The following is a 17,507-nucleotide window of genomic DNA, read 5'->3' as shown; positions in this document are numbered from 1 at the left end:
AAGGTACTGTTCAAATTGAAGTGCACTGTACTGAAAAGAAAAATGTAACATACCTTGTTCATGATGAAACTGTCACAATCTCAATAAACCTTCAATCTTTGGGTGAAAGTGAGAGCTACTGCCATTTGTGCACCATAACTTTATCACATAAAGAAAAATGGCAAAATACAAAGGATAATGAATTTATTTCTCTTCACTGCCAGCATTTATATTTACGTTTTCATCTACAATAGGGTCTAATCTGTGAACTAAGAAAGCAAACATGCATCATTTGATTGCCCTTATGGTTTAAGGTCTGATGTAACAAAACACTGCAAAATGAAATTTAAGTGCATATAATATATATATTTATATATATATTTTTAAAAAACAAAACAAAAAAACTTTAAATTATTTGAGAAAAAAACAACACAGAACCCTGTGCTCAATAGTATTGAAAATATATTTTTAAGGACCTGCCCTGATATGTTTTAAGGCAGAAATTAATGTCTGGTGTGAATATTCATTATGTACAAACATCAATATCTAGAGCACAGGGGCTTTTTCCAGATAAAGGGCAAAACCTCATTGGCCATTACATCTTTACTGTACATCCTATGTTTCTCATCCCGTCGCGGCTGATCAGATGTCATCTCCACTCTGGCCTGTGATGTGAACAGTCCACAGATGCCAGTGATGCAAAAGGAATGTATTTCCTGGTATTTTCTCTCAGAACTGCAAGAACAAAACAAGTGGAAAGTATAAACTAAAAGCTAAACCACAAGAAAAAATATATAATCTCAAAAACCTATTTTGGTAAGAAACAGGTGAGTAAAGACTACTAACCATTTCTAGGGTAAAAAATAATGTACAAACTGAGTGCACATAGAATTACAGCTGTAACTCACGTTTTTGAGGAACTCCTCTGCGACAATACGGGCTCTAGCATTAACCGACAGCTTCATTTCACTGATCTCCTTATCGATTTCCTCCATGAAATGAATGACAAAATCCACCAGTTTATGTTTGTACATCTGCTCTGTGTGGAAGTTGGTGATGAGAAAACTGATGTCGTAGCCCTGAAACAGGAAAAAATACAAGAGGAGTTCTTTAATACCTGACGTATTTCCTTTTCACTCAAATAATTTAGGAGTCAATAAATAAGTGACTAATGAAAAAAATAAATAAATATCTACTGTATGGTCATTACACCCTGCACAAGGTAAGGTTTCTTTAGACTTGTGTTCAGTACTGTATGAAAATATGGGTTTGGAATGGTGTGATGCATTCAGCCACAGTGTATATAAATGTCAGACTCAAATGTATGTTGGTAAAAGAAACACACTTCTGTCTACACTGTCAATACTTTGTTGGTGAGGTCTCACCATTTAAGAACAATTAGAACTGCATCATAACACTATAGGCAATTCTTCATGATAAGCAAATAACTTTATGGGTCATTAGAGTCAAAACTGACAAAACCCATTCCCAACTTTTACCTCAACTGGTTTCCTCCTGAGAATGAAGAAGTTCTCTGCTCTCATCATCATGAAACGCATGAACTTATGGCACAGGATCTTCTCGATCTCATCAGCCTGCAGAAACACATTTACAAAAGGTCAAAGATGTAACAACTCTTTGAAACTAAAAAGATTAATGATAAATTAAGTCAAGGTTTTCCATTCATAGTTTTACTACTACTACTAATTACAACAACTGATTAGACTTATATAGCACTTTTCTATAAACGCATACTCAAAACGCGCACATTGGATCCATTATTCATTCGCTCACACATTCACACTCCGGTGGTGGTAAACTATGTTTGTAGCCACTGCTGCCCTGACAGACACTTGGCTGCCAATCTGTGCCAATGGCCCCTTCGACCACTATTCACACAGTCATACACCAGTGCGAGTAGCAGCACTGGAGGCAAGGTGGGCTAAGTGTCTTGCCCAAGGACACAACGACACATGACTAGGACAGAGCGGAATTCAACCTGCCAACCCTCTGCTTATTGGATGACCCGCTCTACCTCCTGACCCACAGCTGCCCAAGTTTTAAACATAATCATACAACTGACCTGCTTGACTGCAATGCTGACTCTGACAGAGTTGATGGATCCCTCGATCAGAACCTTCTCCTTTTCATTACGGCTGATGATCACTGGCTGGAGGAGCAACTCTTTACTACTCCTGCATGAGGCCGCAGACACAATCGTATGTTACATAATGAGTCCACAAGGATGAACTCATTGACCTTATAATCTTTGGTTTTTGTCAACTTACCGCACTTCTACCTCTGGCTTATTGTGTCTCTCCACCACCTGTGAGGAGAAGTTCTCCAAGCAGAGAGCGGCCTGCAGAGTGGCACGCACAGCATTGAGGTATGGACGCAAAGTTGCCGTCTGAGGGTGGAAAGTGAGGGAGAAAAAGGTTAGCACCTTTCCTCATCAAGAATAAGACAAGCACAGCTGGGAGACAACCTGTCTGATCCTATCTGGATCAGTGGAGATCACATAAACCTTTAGCTCGACCTTTGTTTCAGTTCATCTGATAAACCAGTGTAAATGTGTATTAAAAGTGAGGAATGGAAAAATCAATCTATAGCCAATACATCTCAATTATTTTTTCTTGTCACTCCAAAAGTGTTCACAAGGGTGAAAAATGCCTTCTCTGCATGTCGTTTCATCATTTCGATGTCTCCTAACCACTTCCATGTGTGCACAATTACGCATACAAACTGTTTGCACCTCCTTTGAGACGTGTTAAATATAGACACAGTTTCTATAAGCAAAATTGCTTTTGGATTTGATAAATCACTTTTTGTGTGCTAAATTAATATATTTATATTTTCTCCTCCTAGCACATGCACAATTGCATGTAAACGCCCAATATTGTATATTCATTGTGGAAAATGTACTAACTGGATGCAGACGTGCTATTTTGCACCTTTGAAAGACACAACCCTTAGTGCGCACTGTTACTAAATCAATTTATACAATTTTTTGCATGTGCAATTAGTTTTAATATACGCAAACCTTCAGTAGGTCCGGCCTTATGTCCCGCGGTCACCCTGGTGGCCACGCAAAAATAGCAGAGCATCTCCGCTGAAATTTCGCTTCATTGTGTCAGTGATGCAAAATCAGAAATGCCCATTTCTTCTGAACTGCCCCTCCTCAGATCAATTTATTTAATTGGATTTCTCTGTCATTGTCTGTACTGTATCCAATGGTTCAATAAATCAATCATTAAGGAATATGACATGTTTTTTCAATGAAGTATATAAACAATATTTAGCTTTTATTCTTATAGACCTGATTGAAAGAGAAATTCAGATTCTCAGAAAAATCGCCGCTTATCAATTAATCATTAATCGATCGATAAGGTCAATCAACTAATGGATCAGTTAATGGATTAATCGATCATTTGCATCCCAACTCTCAACATACCACCATACATGAAGCACTGTGTGTTACAGAGATGCCCCAGCCTACAAATGATACTCTACTTGTAATAAAACACACTTGTTTGGTACAGATATCTCATAAATTAAATTAAGACCTTAATCACAATGGTATGGAACTTTACTGACAAACAAAGATATACCTGGTTGTATAATGAATAACCAAATGTAAAGGTTTTCACAGAGCGCTGCTGATGTTTGTATGTGTGTCCTCAACTGTTATTTCATCATCACTGTAGTGATTTTATGACTGTAGTTATTTCATACTCAAGTAATGTATAGATAAAATAATACTGATAATCATTGTGATACAATTTTCAATCATGGTAATAACTACTATCAGGAGATCACTTTTAGGCTTTATTTTGTTAACACTGTCGCTCATAAAATAAATATATAAAATAATTCACTATATTATTTAACACTTAAATACTGTGATTTTGGAAAATCTCATTGTTATATATTGTAGAGCTGCAAACAATTAATCGACTCAAAGTGATCCAAAAAAAATCATTCAGCCACAATTCTCCTGAATCAAAGCTTTGTTTCCTTCATTTCTCTGCAGTTGAACATTGGTTCCACTGTTGTGTTTCACACGGACACTTAATGTGACGCACAAAGAAGCTTCAATTCAGGAAAACTGCCGTAGAATATCTCCCTTCAAGCAATTCGAGTCGATTAATCGAATCGGGACTTTTTGCATTGACTTCAAGCACCTAGTCGATTAATCGGTTGCAGCTCTAATATATTGTTTATTATTCAATCATTAGATATCTAGAATGCTCTGCTGTTTAGCCAATGTTTATCAACTTGTGACCATGAACAACAGTTTCAAACCACAAATGACCATCTGACATCTACAACTTTCACTCAGGACCATTCAGGCACAATTAGTTTACCTATTTACAGTATTGACACCTAAGAACATGTTTATGATAACATTCACAGCCATACCCCGTCCTATTTGTAGTCTATATTTGTTGTGTTGTGTGTTAAAGATTGTGAATTTAAATAAATAAATAAATAAATAAATAAATAAATAAATAAATAAATAAATTAAAAAAAAAAAAAAAAAAAAAAAAAAAATATATATATATATATATATATATATATATATATATATATATATACACACACACACACACACACACATATATATATATATATATATATATATATATATATATATATACACACATATATATATATATACACATATATATAATTTTATTTTTTTTATTTTTATTTTTTTTCCTAAATTAGTTCTATTCAGTTTTAGGTTGAACATTCCCATTCCCTTTAAGATCATTACCGTCGTTCGTAATATATGATCACAATATGTCAGACAGCCCTAATACTCATGGATAAAAAGATGACACCACATGCAAACCATCATCATCACTATCATTATCATGAGTTTATTTCCTATTAAGAAAGATCCTGATCGGAAATAAAGGTTGTAAAATGTTTTAGTTTTTCATAAATAGAGAAATTCTAAACATGATGCTCACTGCAGCTGCATTTGGAGATTTGAACAATTGTTCAAAACCGGAAGCATATTTCAACACCGCACATCACTGTCCCACAACACCATCAACGAGTCGCTCATAGTGGTTGTTCAGAATAGCATCAAACAAGTCAAACAGGTGTTGAATACAGCAAATGTTATACCGACGTTGTTTAAAGTGGACACATACCGCAGCTCAACACAGGCCATCACAACATTATCCGCTTCATTATCATCATCATAACGTCAGCTTCAATAATCATTGTTACCAGAGGATTCAAATAATAACATAAGATCTGATGCTACATTATGACGTTGCGTCATTATATCATTAGCACGCGTTTTCCCATTTCGACAGGAAACCGACAAGCTAACGTTAGCTTGTCAGCTAACTGTTAGCTTTTTTTGTCCCAAATAAGATCAATGAAAAAAAGGAAGTGCACGCTCTTACATTGATGCAGCTTTCAGCACAGAGAAATAACAACGTAAAATCAACAAGGTGAAGTATTCACAGCTGTCAATGTATTACTTAATTAGCATATATGTACGTTTTCTCTTACCATTTCTCTGTATGATGAGAGGCGGCTAAAGGCGGAAGTAGCTACGTTCGTCGGAGGGCACGCACTACATTGATTGGATCAGCTGCAGGAGTGCGCTACTGTGATTGGTAGATAGTGAAGCGATAAACCCAATCAACTAAACGTATTTTATAGCGTCAGCTGTTGCCTGAGTGAAGAACCAATCACAGCAACGCAACCCTGAACGTGTCCCTACTGTTGATTTAATGCATGGACCATCGAATAGACATACTTTATGCTCATAAAAGGGAAGATCACCCTTCACAAACACATTAGAGGTTCTCTGGAAGGTAACTTCGTGTTGTACATAAGTAAAAAAAAAAACCAAACTGAGGTAGTTGAATATTTTATGTAACTGTACTGTCCTGTTCTACCCCACCTCAGTTTCTTTTCAGATTAGTTTTCAATCTTTCTGCTTATTAGCAACCACATGTATCTAGATGTGTTGATTTTGAAGGATGGGGTGTTTTTTTCTTCCTCATACACCCTTTGGTGCTTGTTTTTCTGTCTCATGAAAATTTGACTTTTATGGATGTGTGGTTCTCTTGAGACAATGAAGCAACCATAATGAATATCTTAATAAGGATATGATGCGTTTACTATAGATTAAACAGAAGGAAGACACACATAAATGCAGTGGTTAAATTAGTCCAAAAGTGTCATATGTAACAGTAAAACAGTAAAGGACAATTTTACTGTGCAATAACTTTTACTCATCGTGGTGTATTTTGTTGATGATACCTGTGTATTTATGTATGAATGCAGAACTTTGAATTATAGTTTTGTATTTCCTCTGTGTAGTGTTAACACCTCTGATTTGAATACTTCTGTGGTTGTTTTGAGGTCTAAACCTTCAACCGGAACCATAAACCCACACAGATGTTTACAGTTATTGCTGCCATGACCTTTTTCTACAGTTTTGTCAAATACTAGTGACTTCTCACTATAGAGGAAATGAAAGTACACCATAATAAGCATTACATCAGAAATTCTGAATAGATGATCTAACAGTTTTGCAGTTTGTCTTGCAACATAATTACAAAAAAAAAAAAAGTCAGAGGTGTCAGTCATCTTTCTACTTAAAGTGAAAAAAGATGAAACCACCAGCATGAGAGTGTGGGATCCTGAAGTGACCACTGTCTGTTACATATAACATATGTCTCAAATTCTACAGCTTGTTTTATTAAAGTCACATTTAAAAAAGGGTATGTGCAGGTTTGACAAAGCCAAATTTTTGACTTTTTATGACATTTTTCACAGCATCTTTGATGAAATTTCAGACCTCATATTCACATGGATAACAGTACAACAGGCCTCATAGCAACTACTTTGAACCATTCTTAACTATGTGACAATCCAGCTAACATTACATTTACATTTCTCCATGACTGTTTCTGCTATGTATGTTCAAGCTGATAAAGCCCATACCTGAACCCCTCCATTCATTTTTTACTTTAACCGCTAATTACATATTTAACAAATTCTTTACAAAGCAAATATGAGGGAGTCAAAAAGTTCTCAGACAAGTGCTGTGATACTGCAGATGCAAAATTCAATCAGAAAAGTGGCATCCAAAAGGAGCAGCTGGACGAAAGCAGAGACGTCTGTTAAATAAATTAAAATAAACTTTTTATTACATTTGTCTGAGAATTTTTTTACTCTCCCTAGTATAGCAGTATCATTTACTGCGTCCGTGGGATTTTTGAGACCTTTGATTTACGTATTAATTAGCAATTTAAGGATAATAAAAGCCCTAATTTAGGAATGTAAGACTTTTTCAGGATCTGTGGACCCCCTACAAAAATATACAAGTACCGAGTAAAACATCTTTGGGGCATTGTCTGGAAGCATTTCAACTGTAATGAGACACAAATGCTAAACATTCATATATTCAAGAGTTTTATTATTTGACGTCCCAATTTTCTTTGACAACATCATTGGCATCGCAGTGATTTTTCTATAAGGAGAGAGTAATACCAGGGCAAAAAGTTGGATCTGTTTCTTAAATGGAAAGAGAGAACATCCATTTCAATGAAATCAATCAGCCTTTTACCTTTACCATCTATACACTGGAATACACAATCCGTTAAAAATATTAAGTACTTAGCCAACCTGAGCTACAAGCAGATAGAGAGAACAGCAATAACAAAGACATGACAGAGGACAGGTGTATGCTGTGTTTGTGAGACATTGTAATTCCATAGCACTGAGAGATGTCTGATAAAGGACGTAACACATACAGCAGTAATAGTAGCAGTACAAGTAATGTTACATAAAAGGCAAATATTAATATATAATCCATGGTTTACACTGTGAATGCGTCATCAGCTTCCACTTAATGTCTACTTAGGAACATTTCCTCTGCAGTGTGAGGCAGTTTTTAAACCCATTAACACAACCTTGAAGGGGAAAGGCAATACAATCACCAAAGTGTTCAACAGATTTTCAGAGGATTTGGAGGAGGAAAACAAGTGAGGAGGATTAATTTGAAGCTTAGCAAAAGGTGTGTCAAAGCAGATGTTGCCCAAAATCAGTCATCCCTCTACATTTATAATATTTAAAGGCAAAAACATAAAAAGAAAGTGCAAAAAACATGGTTCTGATTGGCTTAAGAAATAACATCAGCCAATTTAAAAAAAAAAAAAATATATATATATATATATACATATATTTAGGTAAACTTGATTTTTTTCTTAGCAGACAGGTAATAGAAAGCAAACAGAAAGAAAAGAGAAAATAAGATACTGGGGATGCTGATGTTAGCCAACATCATCTCACATTACAGGGCATCGGCCAGTCCATGTAGAGTTCCAAGTTGCACTCTCTGAACATGGCTCCATCTCGCCTCCTCAGTGTGAGTCAGGGGCCAAAATCAGAAAAATGATCGACAAGAGGTTAGGAGGAGTATCATTCTTCTCGTGTGATTTTTGGGCACTGGGTTTTTCTTTTTCGTTTGAGAATGTATTAATTTGTGTACTAAGTGAGGGGCATACATCCATGTGCAGCGGACTGCGTGACGGGGTGTGTTGTGATGAAATGGACAGTGGTGTGAAGGAGGAAGACCAGAAGGGAAGTCCATTCCCTGGGAGCGAGGTGCAGGTGATGTAACCATTGACAGCGTGTTTCAGAAAGCCAAGAGAGAAGATGGTCCAAGTTGTCTCTTAGCAGCTGCAACTTTCTGCTGAGGGTTTAGCTCTGTCATTCCTATCCAGTTTTATGGGCTCTGGGAATTCATTATACAACTCCACCTCTGTCTCCTGACAAGCGTGAAAAAATAAGATATAATCAGTGGAGAGACATGCAACATTTTGTTATACAACCAGCTGTTAGCGAATCATTGTAATGACACAGCAAAATCTCAAAGCATACCATTCAACTGGTTTATCTCACCTGTTTGAGGGCATTACGTGCAATTGTCTGGAATGCTTGTTCTACATTTATGGCTTCTTTGGCACTGGTCTCAAAGTAGGGGATGTTGTTCTTACTCTGACACCAAGCCTGAGCCCTTTTGGTGGTTACCTGTAAACGTAAAGACAAAAATATTTATAACTCACAAGACAGACTTTTTAAGGATTCCATGAATAGAAAAGGGAATGTTACTCTGCATATTTGTTTTTTCATCATGGTAGAAACATCAAATTAATTGGCACAAGGTTAACAAAATGAAAGTAGTCTCTCCTAAGCCAAGATTCCACTGAAAAACATTCCTCTCAGGATGAAAAACTTGCCATCGTACAGAGGGGTGAGAGGGTGAGGGAAAGAAAATGATGTTAATTTCTTGACACAAATACAGGGCTTTTCCCATATGTGTTCTTTGGAAAATAGCTATGTGAATTGGGCTATGCACACCAGGGGTTTAAAGAATAAATAAAAATAAAGATTACATAAAATATCTGATTTGCAGTGAGAACTTCATTAACGGTTTATATTAGCAACTGTAGTTGTGAGCCATGTTCATCACCACAACAAGAATGATTGCATGGAAACAGAGTTCTTGTCATTCTTCCACAGATGTAGAATCTGTATTTTACTATCATACAGTCACGGAAAAAATTATTAGACCATCAAAAGTAATCAAAAACAGTGGTTATGCAATCAAGTACTAACTCCTGTGTGTATCGTGACTAAAACAGACAGAAAACATGGAATGCCTAAAAGCACTGTTTTTGGCAGTACAATGCCATAGCTATTGATGTAAGAACTTAAGTGATTTTGGTTATTATCAAGAAAACCATGGAAAATGGTTAGATATCAGCTCTTAAATTAAACTCTTCTGAGCTATTTTTGTTGTTATTATTATATTTGCCAAAACAAATGTACCTTTAGTTGTACCAGACATAAAATGAACAAGAAATTGATGAAAACAAGGGTGATCTAATAATTTTTTCCGTGATTGTAGTTATTTCTGGAAATGAATCAAAATGTAACAGAAGAGGCTGATTTTTGAGTGTAACAAAATTGCATACGATATCATGACAGATTTTTGTCATTACTGAGCACCCATTGTACAGGGGGAAAATGATCATCTCCTGATGCTGACACTCATGCCCAATATCTATCATGTCCAAATGTATATTGTAGATATGTTTGTGAACCTGTTATGTAGCTGAACCTTGGTGTTTGACAACTGACGTTATGATGCATAGGGCGTAAAGAAAGCCACAGACACGTTACACACTCATACAGACCTGTCTATTCTCCAAGTCAATCTTGTTGCCTAGCACCACAAACGGGAAGTTCTCTGGATCTCGAGGACTGGCCTGGATCAGAAACTCATCCCTCCAGCTGTCGAGTGTCTTGAAGGTATTTGGTGCGGTCACATCAAACACCAACACACAGCAGTCTGCTCCACGGTAAAACGCAACACCCAAAGACTGGAACCTTTCCTGGCCGGCTGTGTCCCAGATCTATGGTCCAACAAGAGGATCAGGAAAGGGAGGTGAATATGGATATGGCCAAAACACTGATGCAGCTTGTCTACCTTCACTTATTCTTTTTAAATATTCAGCATGGTTATTTTGTGTTAACAAATTTACAGCAGATAGAGTACACAGAATACTCCTCGAATTAAATACTTTTTTTTACATTTTCATGAAGATTTTGTGCATATGTATGTGTCTATCAATGATATCAAAAACCTAATATTAAATAAATTTTGATACAATGTAATGATAAAAAAAAAAAAAAAGTCTTGAGGAGGCAATTGTAATTTTTTTGTATTCATTTATGAACAATATACATATTATACAATATACGTATTATATAACACAATGATACAATATAGTATAATTTCCCAAAGTGTACATACTATTTAGAGTTAAAATCATGCCATACCTGCATTGTAACAAGTCGGTCGTCCACCATCACCTCCTTGGTCAAGAAGTCTGCTCCTATTGTGGCTTTGTACTGGTTACTAAACTTTTTGTTCACATACTGGTTCATGAGAGAAGTCTTTCCAACTCTGAAAGAAAAACATCAGGAGAGAAACCGTGGATGGCAGAATAGGAGTGGAAATAAAATAACTGTGGGAAGGTAAGTTATATGATGATAGATATGGTAAGGATGTTATTACCACAATGTTTACCCTGCATACCACCATAGTGTCCCTTGTTTATTGTGAGCAAAATGCTTCTTACATTTCCCACGTTTCTCAAACTGACACACTGAATAAATATAGGCCTTAACAGTGACAGATATGTGGTTTTATGAAGGGCCAGAGTGTGTAACATCTAATTTGGATTCCGTTTGGATGAAAGACATATGAAAGTTACAAACAGGAAATGTCAACAAGGGATGTCCCAATCTGATATACATCTACAGCCGATCTGGCATTTTTTAGAAGATCAGATCGGATTTAGTCACGAGATCGGGCTGATCCGGGCCCGGTTCTGGGGATAAACACACATGCTGCTCCCTCAAATTAAAGCTTCCAAAGGTTGGGGAAATTAAAATTAGGTGCACAACAGCAGGAGGCTTACAGGAATTAGGAAAATGTGTATAGGTTTCATGTTAATGTGATGCATGAGTTGGGGTTTTTTTTAACCCGAGGGGCTTTTGAGGAATTATCTGACCCAATCCAACCCAAAGGTTCTAATTTGTCCCACAGTATAAATTTGGAAAGTGCAAAAATTATACAAGTTATCAAGAGTCAAAGGTGTCATACTTGTTTTAGTTCAGGTACCACATTCATCCCAGTTGTGATCTCAAGTAAAATAATAGCATAATAAGCTATAAATAATGACTCCAAATTAAAATCAAAATTTTATTGTAAAAAGTCAGTATTGGCAAAACTAATCCTAAAAAAAAAAATCGGATTGGAGGCAAAAAACATCCAGATAGGACATCATTACTGTAAACAGAAACCCAAACGTATGTAGAAACTGTTATAGGAGTTTCATATTCTTATAGTGGTTTAATCCTCCCTTTTCTTGATATAAAAAGGCTGCTTTGTGTTTTAGTCAAGAGAAATTGACAGTAAATTATTATGCCTTATGGGATTATGCCCTTACATACACATGAAGGTCATGTAATTACCCCCCAGACAACCAGTGCAGTGTTAATCATGTAAATTAATAGTAATCTTGTCAAGTTTGAAACATGACAGTGCCCTCAATGCTGGAGGCAGAGAGTTAGACTGCCTGGAAACAGATGATGACACAATATAAACTCCTGCCAATAAGGAAGTCCTCCGTGTTTTAACTGATTAAACAAGCAGACTTATCATTTTCAGTGCTGAACTCAAAATAAGAGAGAAAATGTCCCTGTGATGTGTTTTAAAGCACTGCAGATGGCTGACATCCAGCCCTGGCTGCATTTCCATGTTAAACACCCAAGAGAGCTGGAACATGCCACGTTACAACTTACCCAGAATCTCCCAGGATGATGACTTTCAAGAGCACTTTCTTCCTGGACGTCATTTTTCCACAGCTGTAAAAACAAAGAAACAGCAGAAGTTTAGCACAGAGTGTACACACCAGTTCTCTACCAACAGCTTTACAGGAAGCCACCAACAGATCATCAGTTTTCTGTTGTTTATGGACAATAAATAAACACAAAAGTCAACCTGTTTCTATGATGACCAGCCCATTGGAAAACATTAATCTACAAATTGTGTATAGAGGTTCTTGCTTATGGACCAATCAGGTTTAAATACCATTCATTCCAGTCATGTGCTTTATAAGCTGTTAGGCAAATCACGAGGAACACATCATTCTTTCTCTCACACCACAGGAAGTTGCCTCTTATTGGGCTGACTCCACTGCGCTACAAGTCGAAACAAAAGCATACCCACAAACACGAGCTTTACGATATTTATCCTTTAAATGATCTAAACACACAGAGAAATATGAATGAGGAGTGTTTGTGTCACACATACCAACCTACTTTAACACTGTGTAATTTCTGCAACACGTGATTCAGATGTTCAAAATTAAGGAACAAAATTGTCAGTTATTGTGCAACACATGGATGAATGAGCAAACGTGCTCTCCCCTTCGACCTGATGTAATGATGTTATTTTTGATTATTTCAAAATATATGTGTCAGCTGGGCTATTCAGTCATCAATGAAGAATATCCATTACATTGTAAAGTCATAAGACAGAATACACACAGCTGCAGCATTTTACAAAAAAAATTACCAAGATTGTGGGGGCCTAATTTGTGCCACTGGAGTTTATAATGAATCAAAATAATTTTCTCTAGTATAAGCCTAAAGTATCTGTGTGAATCAGACTCACTGCCCATTGGAGTTCAGAACATGCAGATAACAGACAAAATTCATGATCATTAGGATTTCTTCAGCAGCAGCAAAACAGCATGTTACTCTGGTAACTCTGCACCACACAGATACTAAAGACTCACTTCAAGTCCAGTGAAGTAAGCTCACTAGTCTAGCAACATTAATGCCATAAACTCATAGATTAGTGCAATGTCTAGTTACAACTGTCTCTATAAAGTACCATAATTGTGCTGATGAACCATTTGAAATGCTGTCTAGGAAAGATTTAAGAGAGCATTATTTATTTTTTATGGCACAATCACTATAATTCCTCTGAAAAGCAGAATATATGACAAACTAAGAACAACCCCAATCTAAGATCATATGTTCAGCCAGCCCTTAATGTAGGTAAAAGTCCTGGGAGTCAACTTCCAGAATAACTACTACAGAAAACTTTGTGGAAATGTCTCTAAGCTTATTGTCAAATCAATTAAAAAACAAAACCATGAAATTTTGAAACTAAATATTCTGAATTTAGGCATTAAACTGAAGAAGGTTTTTTTTTAAGCACAAGTAAACTAAATAAATGTTCTTTTGTCCTTTAGTTCTTGATAGGCATCCACAGAAATGGGAAGAATTCTTGATCCTTGCCAAACTGCATATAATATGCTAAAAGTTAATAATGGAACTTTTACCCTATAATGCAAAAAACTAACAGCACTGCAACTATAAATAATATAGAATTTCAGTTGAGTACTCTGAATTTTTTAGTATATAAAACTGATGTTCAAAATATGTTAGCTACTAAAATTAGCTGCATTTTGTAAAATACCAGGAACTTTAAAAACATCCCCTAAGGCTTAACCAGACGTGTTTTTTATTGTACCTGTTTACTTCATTCTACTGTAACAGTAAATACAAGTCTAACATCATTTGCTTCCTTATCCATTGGGATGCTTGATAGTCCTTCCACGTTCAGTACGTAGTAAGAGCCAAAGACTGCATGCCTTGGAGAATACATAAATTATGAAATAACCTGTGGGACTGTGACGCATATCTGTGGTTTCAGTTTTAAGTGGTTCACTTGACCTTATCCACGCACAAATATGTTACAAAAGGCTAAAATAAACCCTGATTTCATAAGAGTCTGTCTTATCTTTTTCACACATGCAGACTTTGGCTTATATTTGCATAGTAAACACAGAGGCACATTACCATTGAAAAGATAAAAATGTTAAGTGTACAGTAGGCCTCCATTCTGTTAGTTACTTTAAAAAACCTGATATACAAAGTATGCAACTTAAATCAAAACATACAAAGATATTCTTATGTCTTCACAACACAAACAAGTATTTAAAAAAGTACTTCAGGTACTAGCAGAACCTGTAAAGTGAAGTACACTTGCATTCTTGTCTGAAACACTCCTGTGACTGCCACACTGTGAAGCAGAGTTTAGCTGACAGAGGCGCAAACAACAGCACATCACTGAAGTCTAGGCATGCTCAGACCACTGTCACATGATTATGGAAGAACTCAGTTTCACTCTTAAACCTTTGACAAACAGCAGTGTGAGAGACACTGACTTATGTTCACCAAATCTGCTGTAAAGTATCTGAAAGAGGCTCAGACCATCATCGGATGCATGACTCCAATCAAAATATAGTTTTGTTCTGTTAATGTCAGTAATATCATGTCAAGTCGAACATTAATTGACTGAATTTATTGGTGCAGTCCACATGTTTTTGATTTGTTGATTATATTACAAATAAAATCCTTTTAAAATTATAATCTCTTACCATAACTTTAAACTAAGGTCCAAATGATAACACAGGTGAAAAAAACTAAAATTACTGCCCAAGGCAATACAGCTGTATTGAAATTATAGAACATACATTGTTCTTGCATGGCTGTAAAGTAGCAAGTAAATCTTCTGCTGTCGTAATCTTTGATCATCTTAAAGTGACATTTCATTCCAACACTTATCTAACATATTGTTTTTAATGGAAGGACTTCTTCACCATCTTCAACATATTCTAACAAATAAATGTCTGCTTTTGTTGTGTAAGAAAGATCAGGATGGTCCTCAAAATTACCTGAATTAAAAATCATATAGGCACCAAGACAACCCAGATAATACAGATTTAGATGGTAACAACTGCACATCCCACAGCATCTCTCTAACAGAGCTGTCAATGAGAACCACAGCCACCTGTTAGAGTACATTAAAAGGTCATGGCAAATTCCTCTCTACCTGTAAGTCAATAGCACAAGCAATTGGAATTCATGGAATTCCCCGCTACGCACTTAGATCCACAGACACAAACACATTCTGATATAAATATAAATTTAACTGTCTGAGCTCAGGTGTTTCTCAATACTCAACTTCTCTCACCACATTACACAGTTATGTTTCTTCATGTTTTCCATATTAATTATGACACCAACATCTTGGTGAAGGTGATAAACAGGCAGATCAGTAGTCCTAAGTAATCACAAAAAGTCAAATCAATAGGGTCAAAAGCAAAGAAACAATGCAATGCTACGTAATCCAAACACAGGAACAACCTGAAGGTACAATATGTACTGTAAGGACGGCTGTTTATTTTTTAAGTTAAGCAGGTCAAGGCTTTGTAAACATGATTTGATGAACTTCAACAATTTATAAACGATTCAAGTAACCTATGGTGCGTCTTGTGCTCTACAGCAACGGGTACCAACTGTTCATTGCTTAATAAATTACTGAAGTTAAAAAATATCCATCAACAGCAGCGATACCTCAGTCTTCATGGTCTTAGTCACAGGCAAGGCCACCATTTCAATAAAAGGGCCGGTGTTGAAAGGCTTTTGTACCTCTTAAACTGAATCCCGAAAGACCTGCTGGTACATGTAATAGGCGTTGGAGCTAAATCAGTAAATAAAGTAACTATGATCAAACCAACTGGTCGACGTGTGAAACAAAAACTGAAACAAAAGCATAGAAAAACATGACACAACAAGTCTGCCTGGATACAACCCGACTAATATACAATACATTTAACTTACGTAGCAGGTTGCCAGTATGGAAAAACTCAAAACTTGCCCACAACTAAACCTAATCTGACATGACTCACAACTCCAGATATTGGCAGTTTCGCGGCTGAAAAGCTCATACCGTGCTCCGAGTCTGTGTTCAGGGGCGTCAAACAAAACTAAATAATTTAAAACATTTAACATCCCTCCCTCCACCACCATCTGATTAAAATGATGGGGGGCTTCTTTCTCCGATCGATCGGCCTCGTCTCCTGATTCTCCCTCCTAGTTGGAGTCAACCCAAAGGAGCTACAGGCCGGCCTTGTTTTTGCCAACCAGCGTCTCGAAAAACATTGCACCATCATTAAAGGCGGTAGCGTTGGTATTAATAGGACCCTGTCGATACTGATGACTGACTAACAGTTATTGAAACACAGGTTAAAAAAAATTAACTGTTGTATCAAGAACTTACTTTCAGATTGTTACACAGCGGTGCGGCGACTTGTGCACTGGAACCGACCTGACTGCAGCTAACTAGCTGTTATTGTTCAGGACAGCTAGCGTTATTGGCTAACTAGGCTTTACGTTTGCGTTACCTAGCTAGCTCGCTGGCACTAAACTCGTTAGCTAGTTAATTTGGCAAGTCCTTAAACGGTTATATTATTTTCTAGGTAAACACTAGCAAAACAGTGTAGTAAACAGACGAGGCCAATTATATACAAATAGTGAGAAAATTTGGCACTTTGCTTGAAGGCTGCCAGCCAGCGAGCTATCCGCTACCCTCCGCTTCTCTCTTCCCCTTTCACTTCCTCCTCCAAAACAACGGCTGCGTCAACGTCAGGCGCATGTGACTCTTAAGCCCCGCCCATCATAAAACATCACAATACACCACTTTTTGCCTTTTTTACATCAGTTTACAGAGGACGTGTCTTTATTTACGTGATAAAATGTAAATTCAGACGCCAGGTGAAAATTCAGTATTTATTATAATGTGATTATCTTTAATCGGAATTATGTGCTTCCGTCAACAGATCAGGTAATTCAAAGGAAATCTCATTCTGACCTGTCCTCTTCCTGTCTGCGGGATTCAATATTCTGATACAGATCTGTTGACTCCAAGACTATATCCAAGACAGTATCTAGACATGCGCACTGTCAACCAATCAGCCAATTACTTTGCACTTGAAGTGGTTGAAGTCAATCAAAACTAAACCAAATTGCTTGCAGAGTAAAATAGTTCATTAGCACCT

At 36.6% G+C, this 17,507-nt stretch overlaps 2 protein-coding genes across 2 annotated transcripts; both read right to left on the bottom strand.

The window, feature by feature from the left end:
• Positions 1-166: 166 nt before the first annotated feature.
• Positions 167-5,583, bottom strand: arpc4 (actin related protein 2/3 complex, subunit 4). The gene is made up of 6 exons (XM_030134031.1): positions 5,512-5,583; positions 2,268-2,386; positions 2,063-2,174; positions 1,479-1,574; positions 888-1,058; positions 167-714 (listed from the first exon to the last, which is right to left on the bottom strand). Exons 1-6 carry the CDS (start codon positions 5,512-5,514, stop codon positions 709-711), a joined length of 507 nt encoding a protein of 168 aa, XP_029989891.1. The 5' UTR covers positions 5,515-5,583; the 3' UTR covers positions 167-708.
• Positions 5,584-7,411: 1,828 nt separating this feature from the next.
• Positions 7,412-17,076, bottom strand: LOC115419316 (ras-related protein rab7-like). Its single transcript, XM_030134025.1, has 6 exons — positions 16,730-17,076; positions 12,394-12,456; positions 10,864-10,990; positions 10,218-10,436; positions 8,920-9,048; positions 7,412-8,786 (listed from the first exon to the last, which is right to left on the bottom strand). Exons 2-6 carry the CDS (start codon positions 12,444-12,446, stop codon positions 8,691-8,693), a joined length of 624 nt encoding a protein of 207 aa, XP_029989885.1. The 5' UTR covers positions 12,447-12,456; positions 16,730-17,076; the 3' UTR covers positions 7,412-8,690.
• Between the last annotated feature and the right edge of the window lie 431 nt (positions 17,077-17,507).

Source organism: Sphaeramia orbicularis, chromosome 5, assembly GCF_902148855.1.
Source record: "Sphaeramia orbicularis chromosome 5, fSphaOr1.1, whole genome shotgun sequence".
NCBI lineage: Eukaryota > Metazoa > Chordata > Actinopteri > Kurtiformes > Apogonidae > Sphaeramia > Sphaeramia orbicularis.
The sequence above is the reverse complement of the archived record's forward strand: the minus strand, read 5'-3'. Positions and strand labels throughout refer to the sequence as shown.